Source organism: Amblyomma americanum, chromosome 10 (assembly GCF_052857255.1).
Source record: "Amblyomma americanum isolate KBUSLIRL-KWMA chromosome 10, ASM5285725v1, whole genome shotgun sequence".
In the NCBI taxonomy this organism is placed as follows: domain Eukaryota; kingdom Metazoa; phylum Arthropoda; class Arachnida; order Ixodida; family Ixodidae; genus Amblyomma; species Amblyomma americanum.
The window spans coordinates 2,488,984-2,503,403 of NC_135506.1; the positions used below are offsets into that span (position 1 = coordinate 2,488,984).

The 14,420-nt window shown below is 48.7% G+C and overlaps 1 protein-coding gene across 4 annotated transcripts in view; it reads right to left on the reverse strand.

Annotated features, from left to right (window-relative positions):
- Positions 1-14,420, reverse strand: part of LOC144107664 (A disintegrin and metalloproteinase with thrombospondin motifs like) — a 235,340-nt gene that overhangs the window by 11,981 nt on the left and 208,939 nt on the right. For all 4 annotated transcript variants that reach the window (XM_077640778.1, XM_077640777.1, XM_077640776.1 and 1 more), the window contains exons 4-7: positions 11,887-11,994; positions 8,568-9,483; positions 6,958-7,202; positions 5,034-5,138 (exon numbers count right to left, since the gene is read on the reverse strand). In XM_077640778.1, coding sequence (XP_077496904.1) covers positions 5,034-5,138; positions 6,958-7,202; positions 8,568-9,483; positions 11,887-11,994 — 1,374 coding nt within the window. The remainder of the gene's footprint in view (positions 1-5,033; positions 5,139-6,957; positions 7,203-8,567; positions 9,484-11,886; positions 11,995-14,420) is intronic.

A 14,420-nucleotide genomic window follows, 5' to 3' on the forward strand; every position in this document is an offset into this window, starting at 1 on the left:
CTCGACTCTGTCATGCCGTGTATTATACAAGAGGTTGATTACAGGATGGCCGGTCTCAGAATACACAATTAGGGATGGTCACAGGCGTTATCCGCGGTCGATTTGAGACGGGAGTGTCCTGTTATCGCGGCGATGCGGGCTTCTTCCATCCCTTCCTTATATATATTAAGTGCTTATTTTATTATATTAGGGATTTAAGGGGCCGCCGCGGTGGCTCAATGGTTATGGCGCTTGGCTGCTGACCCAAAAGACGCTGGTTCGATTCCGGCCGCGGCGGTCGGATTTCGATGGAGGCGAAATTCTAAAGGCCCATGTACCGTGCGATGTCAGTGCACATTAAAGAACCCCAGGTGGTCGAAATATCCGGAGCCCTTCACTACGGCCTCACTCATAGCCTGAGTCGCTTTTGGACTTTAAACCCCCATAAACCAAAAGGATTTAAGGATGGAACAAATAGTTCAAAATATTTAAATATACATTTAATTATTTATTTATTTTAATATAGAAAATTTTAACTATAGATGATCTTCTTTGTGTATCAAAGCTTCCTGGAACACCGTCACCGCAAGCTAATTTATCTATTTTACGTTTGCGGCATGTTAGACGCCAAGGTAGTGCCGCAATTTTACTCCGGCGTGTCACCATGCGGGACAAGGTTGCGCACTTAAGACGCACAGTTGACTTGTTCCCACGAACAGAACAAGAACGCGGACAGTGACTTTCGAAAAGACAGAGCTCGTCTTAGTTTGTGACCCTACGCAGACGAATGCTGGCTCTTCGAAGCGTATATCGATTCAAGCTTGAACCATATGCCAGTGTGCGGCACACATTTTACAAGCGGCACTTGCCTTTGGCAACTTTTTGTCTTGGAAGCTACATTAACGTATGCTCGCATGAAATTAAGTATTTGTGCAGGTAAAAGCAAGCATGTCATCTGGAATGGCCTTTCTTGCGTGCATTTAGCAATTCAGTGTCATCGAGGGACAAGCGACAGCTGTTGCCTACACTGCAGTTTCGACCGGGTAAACGCGGATGTTTAGTGTTCTACATCAAATACTTGCGCTTTTCGAGTTGCAACAGTCGCGACATTCGTTGTCTCGTGTGCAGTTGCTGACCGCATCTGAACTGGCCAGCTTTTCAACATTTCCTCAAATTAAGGCATCTTCCATCCTGACCAAACCAGGGGTATTGGAGTAAACTGCACCGAATTTCAAGCGGTTTACCTAACTCGTATCAGAACGTTACTGCAGTAACGTTCTGATACGAGTTAGGTTCACGATCATGTTCACGATCATGATACGAGTTAGGTTCACGAGTTAGGTTCACGATCATTGCATGCAATGATCGTGAACACGAAAACCGCCATGTCAGCCTTTGCCCAGCGGATACCCGGGTTTCTTGTTCTTGGCAGGCACTGAATGGGAAGTAGAACTTTCTGACGGGCTAGTTGGTACATCTCTATTAAACAGCGTGCGCTAACAGGACGTACACAGGAAACTTCCCTCTGTCTCCAAGTTTCCTGTGTACGTCCTGTTAGCGCACGCTGTTTAATAGTGAATGGGAAGTACGCCTCAAAGCGCAGACGTCAAAGGTTCTGCATCAGCTGAATGGCCAGCAGTTTTCATTTGCAGTTATGAATGCATTCATATGAGAGATAAATCTGAAGTAAACAAATTGTTCGTAACAGGCTAAATTGTTCTTTCATTGTGGCAAAGTAAGAATTTTAAGATTTGTTGCGTTTAATGCCTTCTTCGAGGAAGATAAGTCTTCCTTAACGTGCTTAGTGGACGCCAAGACGGGAAGAAGCCTGTGGAAAGTCCACTGAAGTAGAACCCACAGTGTGCCTAGGATCGGAGTTAGTACCTCGGTTGCTGCAAGTCTGCGTGTCGCTCTGGGGTAAAGAGGAACCACGGGCCCCACGAATTCACTGCACGAAAGAACTCAGTTCGGTTGTCGAGCCCAGTCGGAAAGGTGCAGGCTTGCAAAAGTATGGGGGCCAAGAGGTCATCATCTGGGCCATCCAGGCTGACTGTTTTGGGTTAAAAGCGGTTACTGTACATGCTGCATAAACGTTATCGAAAGAGAACTAACTGTTCGGTGGATGAAAAGGGCGCCAAAACAGTTTATAGGGCTTAACGTCCCAAAGCGACTCAGGCTATGAGGGACACACCAGAGAAGTAAAACAGTTGATTATACAGATCCCTAAACCAGAGCATAGATTTCCGCACACAATGCCACAGGAGGCAAGAAAAACTGAAGGCTCACCAAACGAATATTTCGATAATAAGGAGAAACTTCGCGTAGAGACTTAAAAGTGCGCAGCATAGGAAGAAAAAGGTATGTTTTTCTAGCTCAGAAGGAATTAGGATAGCTATACAAACCATGTCCGCTCTTAAAGGGTTGCCTTTTGGGATAATCAGCGAAGGCGAACTCGTGAAGGGTGGTGTAATAAAATGCCGTTAATAAGATTTAACGCGTATACGAGCTGACAGGGCACAATTCAACGAGCTAGTTTTCGTGGTTACGTTCAAAGTCCTATTCTGAGCCGGCATATTTCCGTTTCCTATCAACCTGTTCCGCTGAGCGCATCTTCGGTGAGCTACCCTAAAAGGAGTTTACGAAGGAAGTAGCTTGACAATTAATGCTGCTTGATTAAAAAAAATGTGAGTAGTTCAGGAGGTTTCGAATTCGGTGAGTGCTCAAAAAGGTGAAGTAATTCTTCTCGCGTGTCCGGTAATTCGCTGGCTTCACCGCGTTAACTCATCCGGATATCTGTGGTGGTATGCTTCGCGACACTGGCGTCTTCACTGTCACCCTTTGCAATTATCAGCTTTTGTGGCTCACTTCTTTCATGAGGCGCCACTATGGGAGCATTTGTGAACATTTAGTCGGCGGCGGTCATCCACCGATTTCAGTCCATCCGTCCATTTCATATTTTTCTTAATTTTCACTGCTGAGCGGTCACCTTGACCAGTAGCTGCAATCCCCAGCTTCTTCTAGAAGGCAGCTGTTTGATTAATTTGCAGAAGCACAGAAATAAATGTCCACAGATTACGTGCAAAACAACGACAAATCGGCAGAATCGGTTGCCGACGCGCCGTCGTGAAAAGCAATGAGAGTATGCGGTGAACCGCGCCATACGGGGTGTTTCACCTAAGATGCGTTCACTGTCCGCTCGCCACATCCTCCTGGACGCTGCTAAAAGAGCACGTGACACCCACGCCGTTATATGACGCGTGCTCTTAGGCGTGGCTAGCGTTGTCTTCGGCTTTGATTTCGCCCCTGTGTCATTTTGGAAAATCTAAAAACTTATATGGATATTGCTTATGCTGGTCTGCAAACCTTTCAAATAATGAGGAGCCTAACAGTAGTAGTTAAAAAATGGGCGGTGGTTTAGCTCTGGTTAAACGTGGAGTGACGCGATAGCTACATCTGGCCGAGTGGAACTCGCTCACTCAAATTGCAGTCAGACTTTCGCCGCTCCGTTTCTCTGGGCGTTCGTTCTTCATTTTCGTCCCACTTGACACGGCGCGTGCGCAGAGCTGTGGCAGCTCGGTTTCCCCGGCGCGCCGCGCCGCCGGCACCAGCAGCTCCACACCACGTGGCTGGACACGTGACCAACCACGTGACCAACCACGTGAAAGCGTGGCGGCGCAGCCACGGGGTGGCGACGCCGCCACGCTGAAGGCTCGAAATGCTACCGTACTGTAGCTATCGCTACAAAAGCTAACTATTTCTTATTTTTAACACGTGTTAACTGTATTCTGTTGCACACCTCTGCTGACAATACTCTGTCGAAGAAAGAGCCTTTCTAGCTGAGAAAGCCTACTTTCAAAAATTCCTAACAGTCTTAGGTAAAAGATCTTGTACTAATATATAGGCAGCTCGGAGCATACGTTCGATTGTTCAAAAGCGGCTGGTTCAACGTCGATGTCTTCTACAGACAACCTCGAGCTTTTATGCTGCACAGCCGCCGTGTACCTGATGGCCAAGATCGAAGTCGCGCTAACTTGCGTTTACTTTTTCCTTCATTCAGGCGATACCAAATGACTGTTTTATGTTGGGTTACTTTCCGCGAAGCTTCACAGACTGGAAATCTCTTACAGACTCAACTGCTTTATCCACAGCGTTAACTGAATACCTGCATCTTTGAGATAGGAGGTGCATGGTTATTTTGCTGCTATTGCAGCGAGCTGTTATCCTGGTTTCGTTTTATTTGGCTCATGTGTGTGTTTAGAGGCTATTTTCTATTCTCTGTTGTATACCTATGTTTTTCAACACGCGTCTGTTCTTGCACTGCAAATTTTATTGTTAGTATTTCACTGTTTTGTTTTCCACTTCTCTTTAAGTCCGTTTTGGGGCTTACAGTATTAACAAATGAAATGAAAAAAGAGACGACCTACGTTCTTCATCTTAGCAGCAGTAACGACAAGTACTTTTTGATCCACAGGGAAACAGATTCCTAACATTTCTATCTTCAACAGTTGCCTGCTCACAATCCATACGCTTGCTCTACTAGCTAGTAACACGAGAAATTCTTAGAACCTGATCCCCTAAATGTAACGTGCAGCGTTTATGGTCAACGCTTATTGCAGTTATACAGTGCAAAAATATGTAATGATATTTTATTTGAAGAGAAAACGTTCAGAAGCGTTTAATATTCTGTTAAGATATTCTTCACATTGTTCGTAATTTTCTGCTTCGTGTTTGACTAGTATATTTTGTGCCGTACTTTTTTGTTACACTATTTCGTGCTGCCAAGCGACTGTAAGCGTCCAACTAGCTTGAGTTGTTGGCCCAACAGGTTTCAATGTGCTGTTTATTTTGTGAATAAAACTATTATTTAGAAATATATATATGGTTGACAGGCCTGGGAAGGTGACAAATACGTGTACGCCGCCAAGAAAAGAGCACTGCTGGAGTTCCGTATATCGTATTTCTTGAAATTAAACTGAGTGTCGTCGTGGTCCGTCATCGGAGATCAGAAAACTGCTTGCCGGGAGTGTTCGGCAGGGCGCAGGCGCCACTCTTACCTGACCGTCTCCACAGGGCGAGCCTTCGGCGGCTGGTCGGTAGGAGACGCAGTAGCCCGACGAGCTGTCGTAGCAGAACAGCTGGGCGCACACTCGGGAGTCTTTCTGCACAGGTGTCAAGGTAACAAAATTTCAGAACGGCAAGGTGGTGGCGCAAATTGTGAACTAGACCACTGGCCTGAATTCCTAACGGTTGGACCGACGTATCTTTATACGTGCATGAAACGAGAAATTATAGACTAAAGTCCGCTTGACATTGTTAATGATCAGTCCATTATTATGACAATTTTCATTATTTTCAAAGCTGTACTGAATAGATGTTCTCAGTGTGTTCACTGTATTCGAGGTCGTGACAAGCATCTATAGAAGCACAAATGGACTGCCATCGCTAACGTGTCCCTCGAGCATTTGCCGTTATCAATGCAATGCTCTCCTTCTTGTGTTCGTTATGCTGTTTTTACACTTATTTTCATTGCAGCCACACCCTGCTAAGTTTAAACGTGAATCGACTTCGCTTGGTTGCGACACTGAAATTCCATCGCAGTGAGTAAGTCGCTTTCAAGCATTTCAAAAGTTTCAATAAAGAAAGAACAAAGGGTTTAAGCGCACGCTTATTTCTGTATGATGCTGTTAGGTATCACTTGCACAGCGCAGTATGAATGAAACTTGTTGTTGTTGTTGTTGTCTCAAAAGCGGGGGCACATACCCAGGATTGGTTATTGGCCAGGATTTGGGGCGGATCCAAACAGGAGAAAATTCATCGAGGTTTATCTCAAGTGGCTGATAAATACAAATAGAGGAATCTGTGAATACAAATAACGAATTTTGAGAGATCTCGAGGAAATCAGAATGAAAATCGAGGAAACAAAGCGGAAATAAATAAATTTTAAAGGAATAATTATATCATAACTATATCATATTATTTTCAAAGAAAAAGCAAGCAGCATTTTGTTGTGAAGTGTGTTCTGGAGTGTGTGTTTTTCAATTCAGTTCTATTTTCTGGTTGGTTGCTTACTATTGTATAACGGTGTTAAAATAACCATCTTCTGTTTCGCACACCAGTTATGTAACCCCCCTCACATAATACCGCAGTCGGAGCTCGTGAGGTATTTTAATTAATAAATAAACAAACAAATTAATTAATTAATTAATTTTAAAAGAAAAGTAAAGGCAACCAAAAGTAAACACAAAGATCTCCCGTTTTCGATGATAATTTATCTGCTGGTTCTGCTTCATTCTCTACCGCAATATATCATATTCTTCCTTCTTTTTAGCTTAAGGCGAAGATAACGAGTGCATGAAGTACATAACGTTATGGTGCCACAGTTCCCGCAACATCTCTACTTGGAGCGAGAACTCGGACATGCGAAGAGCAACACTGCGGCTCCCCATGACCGTGTCTGACATTGCGTGAAAACGTACTTCGCCTCTTTGAAACTGGATTATATTGTGCGTTCCTTGATGCAACTATGACAGAAAGGCTGAGAAGCGTAGCACAGATGCGTTTTATTACGAACTCCAAGAGAAAGATGAATTATTTCATTCGACTGAATGCTGCGAAGAAGCTGCAAGAACATGGGCCTAAACTCAAATCTATCTGCTCCCTGCACGCCGCCATCACCGTACCTTCTACGTCAAAAGAGCGCCGCAACTAACAAGGTTACTAAACTAAGATTTTTTTCGATACCGAGCACACGCCAGGAGCCATGTCTCCTCGCTTAACCGCCACAAAATTACACATGGATCTTCGTTACGTTTATTATGCCCGCCTTAACGTGGGGTCCTGTCGCTCTCGCTCCAGCTCAACATGTGAGTGCGCCAGCCTTGAAAAAAGCCAGAAGGCGGTGTGACCCAGCACTGGCCAGCAGTCAAGTTTGCTGCGTGTCTTTACGCGTCGGCGGTCAAAAAAGGAGGGTCGACGTACGAAGCAGGCCGTGGTTCCCCGGTCCCTGCGACACTGGTCGTCCAGGCTGAGCATGGACCCGGGCAGCATTCGCGCCAGCAGCTGGTTCTCGTGCGGGTAGTTGTAGAGGCACGAGGCCGTCTCGCCCAGCAGGAAGTGCCGGAACTGCTGCACGCTGCACGAGGACCAGCGGAAACCCCGCTCCGTGTGCCGCAGGTCGCTCATGATGAAGCCGTCTTCCCAGGGACACCGCTGCGCACCTGGACCTGCGAGCGCCGATTCGCGTCGTTAAGGACAGTCGCAAAGAGACCATACAATCAGACACGGAGGAAAAAAATACTGGGAGGGAATTTTACGTCACGCGCTCAGCCGCGCCTAACGCCGCTGCCTTCTCTCTCGGAGGGCCGCCTTGCGCGCTGACTCATGGGAACTTGGTTCGTGGCGTTTATTAGCGAACGTGCATGCTAGTCTGTGGTACCTGGTCTCATGTTGCATGGCCTGTGCCTGAGCCGCATGTCATACTTCAAACGCAGGGGTGACACTGCGCAGCGAGCGTAACCGAAACGCGGCTAGGAGCTGCCGCTGCTTTGTCGTGTGAGGGCCTCGTTTCCATGATGCTTTGATTTTATTTTGTATGACCGGGCTTCGTAATGTCACGTGATGATTCGTCCTAGTCTCCCCCCCCCCCCCCCCCCTGCATGGAATCAAGTGTCTATGTGACGTCGGCTGTCTAGTCCGCCATTGTGGCACTTCTCTTCGAGCACGTGTTTTGTATATGGGGATACGAGGAGCCCTACATGTGTTGGCGTACGCAGTTAAGCTTACAGAAGCCCAAGAAATTTAGGTGAGACGCTTACTCTAACGTAAGCAACGGCATAAACAATGCACAGGGCGGAGAACTGAATCGAGAGTTTACAGACTTCTCCTTCTGCCTTTTAAACTCGGGGAGAACAGGATAGCAAGAGAATGATTACAAAATTTTTAATCCCAAGCTTGCAAGACGGCGCACGTCACTACACTCTCAAGATCCCACCAACAGGTGAGGCCGTATCAACCCCAATGGTCACTACTGTTGGCGCCGTCTGCCTGCCGAGTTGTTAGGCTTGTACCGACACTTTTGTCAATTTGTAGTTCTTAGTGATTTCCTTCCCACCCTGTTTCGTGGTGCACGTACTCTGCCCCCTGGTAATACAGCGGGCGCCCCGTCCATTCTGTTCCTTTATCATCCGGCTCACCATGCAAGTCTCCAACAGCAGCATCGGAAAGGGGCGCGTAGTTTTTCCCTTGTTAATGGCGACGAGGCAAACGAAGCACCATTACACAGAATTCGAATAGAGTCGTTATATTGTATCGGTCATGGAGCTCATGTCGCTTGTTCGAAAGCCTAGATTGTTTTGTCACAAATTATATTAGCATAACCATCTGGCGAACGGGAAATTGAACCGTTCTAATCGAAATGTTTTTTTCCTCAGGTACACTGTAGCGCCCTTACAAGGATATTGTCGCTGGGCCTGTAGTGCCAGAAGCCTGGAAGATACGCGCTCGTCTTGGCAAAATTTAAATGCTCTTTGCTCAGAGTTCTGTTCGAAGTACTGCAACGGTGTTATCGAAACGCAGTTGCGGAGCCATACCTCCCAGGTAGCCGGGCGCCGGCGATCCGTCGTGGACGCAGCCGAGCAGGTGTCCCACCTCGTGCGCCGCCACGATGATGCCCGAGAAGCCGCCGCTGTCCTCGATGATGGCCACGCTGTTGACCTTCTCGAGCCGCTTATTGACCACACAGGCGCCTCCGACGTAGGCGAAACCCGCCGTGCCACGGTTGCAGCGTCCTCCCTCCAGGTGCCGCCGGCACATGTCCAGCTTGGTGACGACCACGGCCAGGTCGTAGGTGGGCAGCCTGTCCTCGCGGTACAGGTACTTTCCCATGTCCGTCAGCGCTCCGGCTACGTCGATGGCGTCCTCGTTGGGCGCCCTCAGCCTGTTTCGCTCCAGGTACGGCGTCGCGTCTCGGTCCTTGGCCACGATCATTCCGGCCAGGCTTATCTTGACCCGCGGGCTGGACAGAAGCCGATACCGCAAGTCGACGCCGTTCCAGAAGCTGACCAGATAGCGCTTGATGTCCGTATGACTGCGGCCGTGCAGGAGGTACGTGTCGTAGTCGACGATGAGCAGGATCTCTGGCCACACTGTGTCCGGGTCAGAGCCAGGCGCGCGCCGCCGCCGCGACTTGCGGCCGTTGGCACCCCGAGGCGAAGCAGTCGTTGTCGCTGTCCTGTTCCTGGCGATCCTGTACCGGAAGAAGCCGTCGTCCAGGTGAGCGAAGTCGCTGAGCGTGTCTTGGCCTCCCGTCTTCGCGTCGCCGCCGCTGCCCCCTCCCGGAGACGCGCTGCCGAGTCGCTTGAAGACTACGTGTCTGGGTGAGGCGTCTTCGTCCAGGAAGCCCTCGTCGTCAGCGCTGCCCTTCGGGTCGTAGTAGGTCTCGTCCGCGCTGACATTTAGCCGTGTCGGAAGGGGTGCGATGGCCAGGTCTTCTCCGAGCGTCCCCTCCTGGAAGCGCACGGGTTTAGAGGTCGCGGCAACGAAACGCTATCTTCATAAACGAGTGACCTTTTTTTTAGCAGTCTCGAGGCTTTTTAATGACCAATTCACGTGCAGATTATTTGCGATTAAAGCACAGGCATTTCAGCTGTGAAGCTAGTTCTTGCCATCATCACACATTCCAGAACACGCCGCTATAGCGATAGGCTTAACCAGTCCTTTCTTGTTTAGCGTATTCTTAGCCTCAGAGATTAACATTGAGAAATGCATGCTTTGCTTCTCCCTCATATAGTAGTACCCCTACTGCTTTCCTAAAAACCAAAAGGTATTGGAGGGTGAGGAGCAAATGGCTATTCTTACGTCACAGTGATTTACAGTTTGATGGGTGCGATAACTGTTCCGATATACAACTGGGAACCAAAACGGGCAGCCTGGTTACTTTTGGCAAAGGGGCTACGTTGCACCGTCTCGCATGGCGTCCAGTTCTTTCAACTACCATCAGTAATCACTTACTCCGGGCTACCAGCAGCCAGGATCATTTTTAAATAAATATTTCTGTTTTAAAATTTTATTTTTCTCTTTTATTTTCTCGTTTCGCATTACAAGTTCCAAAATATGCACATGAAATTCACTTCGTATCTTTTTTTTCCATTGGTTCTGAACGTCTAAAGCGCTAATCGTGACGACAAATGTGAAACACGATGTGCCGGTGGGCTCCTCCTTGGATATCTTCCGACTGAAAGTTGACTTGCTTTATTGGCTTAACCAACATGAAAGGTTGATAAGAAGATAAGTTATGCATGTTTGATTTTGTGGAATAGCAAACGACCATAGTTTCCTGGTGGTTCTCGTGAAGAGCGGTAACCGAAACTCTGCGAGCTTTAACCCCCTAATAAGAGACGCGCGTAGACAAGGTTTTCGCAAGCCAGGCATGTAGCTTCCTTCACCTGGAATGCAACCCAAGGGAAGCATGCGTATACTCACCGCTACGTCGGGCTGGCTGGATACGGCGACGCCTCGTGACAATCTTCCCCTCACCGGCCGTGTTTCGAAATTTACTACGGTTCCTCACGAAAAGCTGCGCGCCTAATTACCATTGCTCACGCAATGACAAACAGAAGCTAGCGAACTGCTCGCTACTCACGAAAGGAACTCGTGCGCGCTCTCGATAGCTGGCGAACATGGTTATGTTTGTGGCTGATGGTCAGCAAGGAGCCGTCGCGTGCTAAGGCTTGGTGGATTTTTGTCACGATCTCAGTCAAGGAGAGTGAGAGTTAGAAGGAGGGTATGCAGAGGCGAAAGAAGTGCGCGGGAAAAACCGAGACCACCCTCACGAAAGGCGACACTAGGTGCGCTGCATGCAAGGACCTGAAAATGGCGAGAACAAGGAAGTCGACAGAAATTCAGGGGCTGTGCGGTTCGTTACGTGAAATGAAAGCAAGAGGCCAGCGTTCACTGGCACCGAGGGAAGCAGGGGCGGATAGCACAGTGTGTGCGGTGAAATCATATTGATTAATTGATTGATTGATTGATTGATAACGACTGTATTTCTGCAATATAAAATTTAATTGAAAAAGTAGAAGGCCGGGCGCTAACTGAATACATTCACACGCTGGGAGCAGTGCTCTGTGAAGTGAGGTGCAATTGAAGTTTTTTCATCTAGTGGACTGAATTTTCTACCTCCGTGTACAAACTACGACACTTATGCTGCCAGGTTTTGGACTCTGGTTAAACCACTGCAGCTCGATCTCATCGAGCGGTCGTGTTTGTGCGAAGTACCGCGCATAGTAGTTAGGAGTTCGGATTCTCTCCACAGATATGCCACAGGGGGCATACCAGCCTGCTGCCAGCTGCAACTACGTGCTCTATCAGAGCGTCAAGTTGAGCTTGTTGGTTTTTTATGGCTACAAAATTAGGGCAAGAAACAGGACTTTGAAAAGTGAAGAGACAGCACGAGCGCTCGCGCAGGCTCCTGTCTTCTGCACGTCTTATTTTTTTTAGCTAATTTTGTAGTTATGCTTTATGTGGCATCTTGCGGTCTGGCACGGTTGTGTCAAATGTTTCGCCACCGCTATAGCAGTGGCACTTGTTAATACCTTGAGTACCTGGCTACATTAGACAGTAAGAAAGACAGTAATTTCAAATTAAGCTTTCATTTCTCTGTTGTTTGCTTCCAATTCTACATTTCGTCGTGCTTCCCCAAGTGTCCATGATCGTTGGTCTCTTGCTCATACAAAGAGCGAACACTTTGTTATGTGTTGGAACTCCCGCATGAGACCAATTTGAAAACTTATGCCACGGTGTCTGATGCACGGGGTGTGCACAGTAAAGTGACAGGGTGCAAAAGGGATGCGACTTCCGTCCCAGCCGGTAGCAGCCTGTCGGGGGGTGGCGCCCAGCTTCGTGCCTCACCATCTGAAGGCGTCCCAGTTTGTCCTGGCTCAGGACAAGGGCGGCCATGTTGGTGTGGTCCTGGTAGGCGCCTCCTCCGGACCAGAAGTCGTCCGACGGTTCATCATCCTGCGGGACGCGCGGAGCGGCCAACGTGAACTTTGAGAGAGAGAGAGCGCGATAGAGCTCCTGGCCAGCACGTCTTAGAGCGGAACCACTTAGTGTAAAGACATGAGGACATATCAGTGTAAAAGGGGCCCTGAAACTGCCTGTGAGTAGAGTGCATAAACTCGCTAAATCACTACGTTCCGCTGTCATGGACACCTGAGCCAAAAATACTCTTCTACACGCAGCAGAGAACCCACAATCGCGCTCAAAAGTTGCCGAGCTCTTTTCGGCAATTCTTCATACTCCCGCCTGCCTCCGCTTCACGCTCCTGCGTATGTCGGTGAAGACTCTTTGTAAAAATATCTTGTAAAATATTTTTTTATGTTGATCCTGCTGTCGGTGAAGAATGACTCTCGGTTACGTTCTTCCAGACGTCACGCTGCTACCATGGCCGCAGCCAATCGGCCGCGTCGCTCCGGTGGGCGAGGAAGCTCCGCCCCCCGGTGAATTCCCGCGCGTCGGCAGCCGGCTGTGCGGCCGGCGGAGCAGCACCGGCCTTTGAGCATGCAAGTGGCGAGAGGAGAGGGAAAGGCGCGAAGACGCTGAAATTGAAATTTTGGCCGCAGACAACAGCTACTAACAAACACATTCCAAAAATGCTTGCTGGAGGATATTGGTGAAGCGGCGTCCTTTGACATCCCAGGCACACCACAACTTTATTCAGAGCCCCTTTAAAGGAACACGGAGGACAAATTGAAGGGCGCTTTTTAGGGACTTTTTCTATCAGCTTGAAAAAAAGAAAAAATGAAGCGCAGGTGTTATTACCACCAGCCAGGTTCCGCAAGCCAAGAGTCATCAGTTGAGAGGCCATTGCGCGCGGGCCTCTGAGGCTAGGCTGCAGCACAATTCACTTCCACGCGGTGATCACAGAGTACATGTCGGTCTTGACGTCACGGGTTCGAATCGAGTCACGGAAAAATCTCAAGACCCACTTTTCCCAGCAATGAAGCCGCCTTCTGCTGCAGCACAAACCAGAGCCCTCAAGGCTGTAAGACGGAAGGAATTGAGAGGGAGGAAGAGGCCCCAGCGGCCGGCGCGGCGCTATATGGAAATGGCAATGAACTGCTTCCGGGGTGGCGCTCGTCACCCGCACCTCTCACTGCTCCAAGGCAGAGTTGGGCGGCTTTAGGTGGTCTGGTTTATGATTCCATGTCCATGTGACATAGTATATAGAGAGTCGCGCGCACCACACGCGTGCACGCATATTGCAACGCTACAAATTACTCTAGTGGCGTCGTCACGCAGCCGAACTATATTATCCAGCACTTGGCGTACCCCAGGCATGCGAGGAGCCAGCGCTTTTCCTCTTCCCCAGACTCCCGATGCTTTGCGAACTTCTCCCCAGCACGTCTCAGTAAACCACCCCTGTGTACGTCAGCCATTTGGCGGTGGCAGTATAGCATTGGTTTGAGTGCGAGCGGTGTGTAGAGAGCGCAGGTAGCGGAAAGTGAGAGTCCAGGTTCGGTGGAGCGTGTAGGCATCCGACAAGAAAGGCGGTTTTGAGGAGGGCCGTAGGTGCGTCGATTGAGTCTCACACTCCAAACGGAAAGGAGTAAACAGGGAGTAGACTGTTCTCCAGAGCACACCTTTTTATGCGTGTTTAGAGTGTACGATCTCAAGGAAGCAGTGGGTCGAAAGGGGGCACACGTCTAGCCTGTGAGTTCCCGCTAGGTTGGTGTAATTGCGAGCTACGGTGTCACCCTTGACGTTGCCTTCTAGGCCTTCGTGGCCAGCGGTCCAGGTGATGGCATGATCTTGGAGGAGTGTGGCGCCCAAAATGCGGAGGGCAACTTTTGGGACTCGGCCGTTGGTGAAGGCCCGACACGCAGCCTGTGCATGGGTGAGAATGTGCGATCTCCGTATTTGTTTGTCCTATAAGCTTCGATGGCGAGTGCGCTGGCAATAGCAGGGGCTTCAGTGGATGCAGCAATGGAGCGGGAGCATCTGGAGGTCAGTGGGTACGAGCCTGCGTCCACATGCGCCACCGTATAGTATCGTCGCAGTGCTGTCTGCGGAGGAAGCGAACGCGGTCTCAAGTCGCCTGGAGTTCGTGGCCTTTCTGCCAAAATACAAGTCCGCTTCAAAAAGTGAACAGTTGTTATCAATTGGGCTTATTGGTTACCGATCGTATTTGAAACAGCGCAAGGTCGGGACACAGTAAGGAGCCATCACGAGTGCAGACTATCAGCTGGTCTTATTCCAAGAAGCTCACGAACATTTATAGGCTTGACAAGCTAAGAACAATAAAGTTATTCTAATTATTTTTAATAATTACTTCTAATAACTTAATTACTCTGAGTAAAATTTTACGATTAATTGTAATCTTTCGTGAATTCTGTTGTAATAAAGAGTACTTTGTGCATTAATGGAACCAAAATGTCACCACT